Source organism: Notolepis coatsorum, assembly GCF_963971535.1.
Source record: "Notolepis coatsorum genome assembly, chromosome: 3".
In the NCBI taxonomy this organism is placed as follows: Eukaryota; Metazoa; Chordata; class Actinopteri; order Aulopiformes; family Paralepididae; genus Notolepis; species Notolepis coatsorum.
Window position 1 is genome coordinate 108190426 of NC_140167.1, and position 6118 is coordinate 108196543.

Consider the following 6118-nt stretch of genomic DNA (forward strand, 5'->3'; position numbering starts at 1 on the left):
TGCGACTGCTTAGCGAACGATACCCGCGTGCGCGCGTTTTTTTTTGACCTTTATTTTATTATTTTAGCGTTTTTACAATGCCCTAACCCCTAATTTTTTTTTATTTAGGTAGTACAGCAGCACACACACACACTCACACACACAGCACTACAGGGGATAAATTTTAAGCGTTATTTGTTATTCTAAGATGCTAATTCATCTGTATCTGGATAACCAATGAACGGATTCTGTCGGGGCAGGTAGCGTTATTTCGGGGAAATTGATATCTATAGTCTGGTATATTTTTCGTCCATGAAAAATGGAGGCTCTAATTATTATTATTCATAGAGACTCTCGAGCAATAATAATTATTACAGCCTCCATTTTTCGTGGACGAAAAATATACCAGACCATAGATATCAATTTTCCCGAAATAACGCTACCTGCCTCGACAAAATCCGTGCATTGGTTATCCAGATACATTAATTATTATCTCAGAATAAGTGGCTTTGTACAAGCATTACAATGTACTATCGCGAGGGGCATTCTGCTGCTGCTGCTGCGAATGGTGGTGCTTGGCCGCGCGTTAACCCTTTCACTGCCACACTACAGAAGGTTCGCCTTATAATGTGACATGATTACTACTATAAAATGAATGTATTGTAAAACAAAACATAATAGAATTCAGATTTGTTTCTCACAATTATTATAATTTTATTAAAATAAAAATAATCTTGATTTTTTTTTTTTTTTTTTTTTAAAGCAATTTCACCCCCGGCCACCAGGGGGTGCAATGCACCCCCTGCACCCCCATAAACTCCGCCCATGGGCAAACTGGCTGCATAAGTTCCATGCGGGTCTGACCTATCGGGCTATTATTCACCCTAACACTGCCTCTCCATCCCTGCCAGGCCCCAGCGAACATGAAGTCAGTCCTGCAGGCTGGTTGGCTGCTCACTGTTGCCTTTGGAAATGTCATAGTGCTGATTGTGGCAGAAGGAGCAGGACTAGAACAGGTAAGATATCATGGCATTATGGGTCATCTGAGATACATTTTGGAAGCAGGGCCTACTAGTCAAATGAACCGTTAATTCGGACACAATATTTATTACGGGGGATCAGATGAAACACAATGAGCCTTTAATTCGGACACAATATTTATTACGAGGGATTAGGTGAAACACTTTTGCCCCTTTTGGTGCAATGTTTTTACCAAACAATCAAAGCTCTGTAATAATCCACTAGAGGGCAGTAAAACTTCAACAATGGTCTCAGTAGCAGTTGTGGAAGTTTTACTATCTAGAGCTCTTGGAGTGGAAGAAGTCCAAAAAAGTAAAAGACAGTAGAAAGCATCTGATAGACTAGTACTCTGATAAAAGTCCTCCTGTCAAAAAGTCTACTTAAATAAAAGTATGGAAGTATAACAGAAGTATTTTAAGGTGGAGGTACTTAAAGGTAGAGTCTGTCAAATAGTGACATCTAGGCAAAATAGCCCATCTTTATACTGCACTTTAGGGGATAGTGAAGGGATTGGTTTTGTTTTTATCTGATGTGTGGGTTTATAGGCTGTTTTGCCTAGAGATCACTGTTTGACGGCATTACAAATTCTACCATTGAGTATCAAAAGTAAAAGTAGTCTGAGTTCTTGTCTTCTTGACTTTCTTTTCATGCTTAAACTTTAAAAGGGTGTCATATTACATGTTTTGTATCCAGATTTCTTTTCCCTTCAAAGTGACTTGTAGGGAAGTACTGGAGAATGTAGTGGAGAAAAAGTTCTCTGAAATGCAAATGCTTAAGTACAAATGCACAGGAATTGTGCTTAAAGGGATGGTTCAGAATTTTGGAACCCTAGCCCTATTTCTTATGCATCAATAATGTTGTTGATTGTGGGGCGGCTATGGCTCAGGGGTAGAGCGGGGCGTCCAATGATCGAAGGGTTGGTGGTTCGAATCCCGCTCAAGCCCATTTCCATCCCATTGCCGTTGTGTCCTTGGGCAAGACACTTAACCTACTTGCCTCGTATGAATGTGTATGCATGTGAATGAATGTTGGTGGTGGTCGGAGGGGCCGTAGGCGATGATTATTCGCCACGCTTCCGTGAGTCTGCCTCAGGGCAGCTCTGGCTGCAATTGTAGCTTACCACCACCGGTATGACTGTGTATGAACGAATAATGGACTCTGTGAAGCGCTCTGTGAAGAGTCAGAGAAGAGCGCTATATAAATCCAATCCATTATTATTTATTATTATTATTGGTAGAATTCTTTCTCAGCACAATCCATGCTGTTGCCTATACTAGCTCTGGATAATTAGCCACACATTAAAGGTCCCATGTCTTATAAATAGCCTTTTCCAGTGTTTAGCATTGTTTTCTAGCAATGTGGGGTTGTATCAATGGGGTCTGTGGCTCTAATTCTCATTTTCGCTTATCAGTCCAGTTCAGATGTCACGAGATCCTCCTCCACTGAACTAAGCCATTCTGAATTTTGCGTACCTGTGACGTATAAGCATTCTCATCTGCATAACTAACGCCCCCTCTATGGTTGTAGCGAAAACTCAACCATTCGCTCAACAACAGAGCGAGTGGAAATACTGACACTTCCTCAAGCGGGTTGACGTGGCGCAGGTGCCGACAGAGAGAGCAGAGAACGAGCGAGCGAGAGAGAGGGAGAGAGAGAGCGAGAGATTGTTTCAAATGACAATATATACCCCCGTGAATATTATTGCACGGATCGGAATACGCGTGGGAGTGTGCGTGTGCGCTATGATATTTTGCAACAGGTTGACGTGACACGAGTGCCGACAGAGAGAGCAGAGAACGAGCGAGCAAGAGAGAGAGAGAGAGGGATATGGAGCATTTACACACACTCCCGACTGCGTGTGTGTGGGGAAACACACACACGCAGTCGGGACGCAGTCGGGAGTGTGTGTAAATGCTCTGTATCCCTCTCTCTCTCTCTCTCCCTCTCTATCTCTCTCTCTCTCTTGCTCGCTCGTTCTCTGCTCTCTCTGTCGGCACTCGTGTCACGTCAACCTGTTGCAAAATATCATAGCGCACACGCACACTCCCACGCGTATTCCGATCCATGCAATAATATTCACGGGGGTATATATTGTCATTTGAAACAAGTTACGAATGCTTTGGCGAAATGAATTAGTCTCCCTCTCTATCTCTCTATGTCTCTCTCTGTCTGCCAGTGCAGACTGTGTGGGTGACTGTCACCCAAAGCGCTATGCGAGTATGGGCGGATCCCAGCCCAAAACTGCTTGAAATCTTGAATTGGGAAAATGCTGCTTTAGAGTACTTGATTAGAAATACAAAACAATGATTTTTTTTTTTAACTTACAGATGTGTTCCTTAGACTCACAGGAATTGTGTAACATTGCCCAAATAGTGAAAGGAATAGCAAAACATGGGACCTTTAATGCAAAGTCAATGGAGTTGAGCTCCTGTCTGTACAAGCTGACTAAAGCACACTGATATCTACTTTGTGTTGCACTGTGGACTCTACCGATCAACACCATCATTGGTAAGTAAGAAATAGGGCTAGGGTTCCAAAAATGGGAATTATCCCTAGTATAAAGTGACTATAAGTACTGCTTTACTTTCCACCCCTAATCAGTGATCAATTTCAATGAAGCATATCATGGATTAAACAACAGTCTGACACACATCATGGATTAAACAATAGACTGACACACATCATGGATTAAACAATAGACTGCCACATATCAGGGATTAAACAATAGACTGACACATATCATGGATTAAACAATAGACTGACACACATCATGGATTAAACAATAGACTGACACACATCATGGATTAGACAATAGACTGACACATATCATGGATTAGACAATAGACTGACACATATCATGGATTAAACAATAGACTGACACACATCATGGATTAAACAATAGACTGACACATATCATGGATTAAACAATAGACTGACACACATCATGGATTAAACAATAGACTGACACATATCATGGATTAAACAATAGACTGACACATATCAGGGATTAAACAATAGACTGACACATATCATGGATTAAACAATAGACTGACACATATCAGGGATTAAACAATAGACTGACACATATCATGGATTAAACAATAGACTGACACACATGGATTAAACAATAGACCGACACATATCATGGATTAAACAATAGACTGACACATATCATGGATTAAACAATAGACTGACACATATCAGGGATTAAACAATAGACTGACACATATCATGGATTAAACAATAGACTGACACACATCATGGATTAAACAATAGAGTGACACATATCATGGATTAAACAATAGACTGACACATATCATGGATTAAACAATAGAGTGACACATATCATGGATTAAACAATAGACTGACACATATCATGGATTAAACAATAGACTGACACACATCATGGATTAAACAATATACTGACACACATCATGGATTAAACAATAGACTGACACATATCATGAATTAGACAATAGACTGACACATATCATGGATTAAACTACAGACTGACAAACATCATGGATTAAACAATAGGCTGACACATATCATGGATTAGACAATAGACTAACACATATCATGGATTAAACAACAGTCTGACACACATCATGGATTAAACAACAGACTGACACACACCATGGATTAAACAATAGACTGACACATCATCATATCATGGATTAAACAACAGACTGACACATATCATGGATTAAACAATAGACTGACACATATCATGGATTAAACAACAGACTGACACATATCATGTATTAAACAACAGACTGACACATATCATGTATTAAACAACAGACTGACACATATATTCCTTGTTGACCCAGTGGACAGAGTTCCTCTTGTTTGCCGGGCTGTTGATCGCAGTCAGCATCATATTCGCCATCATGGCGCACTTCTACACCTACGCCGACCCCGAGCAGCTCGACAAGCTTTTCCCGGACGACACAAGGATAGAAGAGGACGACGACCTCAAGAAAGAACAAACGGATGGCATATACTTGAACGAGATAGAGAAGAGCACCAAAATGTAACTTTGAAACACCCCACCTTGCTATCCTTGCATCGCCAATTATGGTGTATTCTGGTCTGCAACTAAGAGCAACAGAGTGACATGATAAGCATGGGGTTATAGGCAACCAATCATGAGAAGTGAGTCCCCCTTTAATAATGAAATGTTTATGGATTTTGTTTGTGAATTGTGAGTTTTTAACATGTGGCAGGCAGCTGGATACGTTTTCAAACACATTGGTGTTTCTGACATCCTGACTTTTACTAACACTCCAGTTGAGATACCACTTCAAATATAAAGGGTAAGTATTTTTGTGAGAGATTACAATGTAGACTATACAAAATGGAATACAGCTTTTTCTATTAAACCATGCACAGTGAACCTCACAACTGATTGTCAAGCATTGTACATATACGATTTTTGCTTAGGAATTAATGACAAGTTAGGCTACATGCCAGTCGCGGACTGGGACCATAATTCCTACCGGGAATTTGACTCAGGCAGGCCAGGCCAGGCCCATTTGCAATATATCAGTATAAATGCGACCTGGCTTCAGCACCATGGACACAAAATGGACCATACAAGTTGTATACACTACACCAAAGTGTAGAATAACTACTTTCCAAATAATGGATTGTCCAAATGTCGTGTTATAATACGAAAGTGTCCTTTATAGAAGTTTACCGGTGCACGTTTCATTACATTTCTCTACTTCACTGGCGCTCTCTGTGATACTCACCCTCGCGCTGCTGCCATCAGTTCAACATAATGACACGCTCCTTACATCTCGCGGCTTCAATATCAGCATCCAAATCATAGATCAGACTTATAGCTGTTCTATTTCACGGTCAGGTTCCAACAAACTGTCTTCTTTAACTCCAAGCAGTACATCCAATAAAGTGATCAAGTGATATCCGGAGTTTCCACATCAATTTCAATGTCCATCTGATTCAAAACTCGCGTAATAACACCTCTGATTGCGCCCCACTTTCGTCTCATTCTTTCAATTTTTGTCCGACGTTCGTCTTCACCCATTCTAGAGATATCCAAAACGTTCATATCTCCCGGGTTTCGGCAGTTGATCTCATCATGATTTAAATT

General features: G+C 40.6%; 1 protein-coding gene across 1 annotated transcript in view; it reads left to right on the forward strand.

The window, feature by feature from the left end:
* The window catches only part of slc15a2 (solute carrier family 15 member 2), a gene marked incomplete at its 5' end in the record, with an annotated part of 130554 nt that extends 125229 nt beyond the window's left edge, over positions 1-5325 (forward strand). Inside the window, 2 exons of the mRNA XM_084311335.1 lie at positions 891-995; positions 4833-5325. Of these exons, the coding sequence (XP_084167461.1) occupies positions 891-995; positions 4833-5039 (312 nt within the window). The 3' untranslated portion in view covers positions 5040-5325. The remainder of the gene's footprint in view (positions 1-890; positions 996-4832) is intronic.
* Positions 5326-6118: the final 793 nt, after the last annotated feature.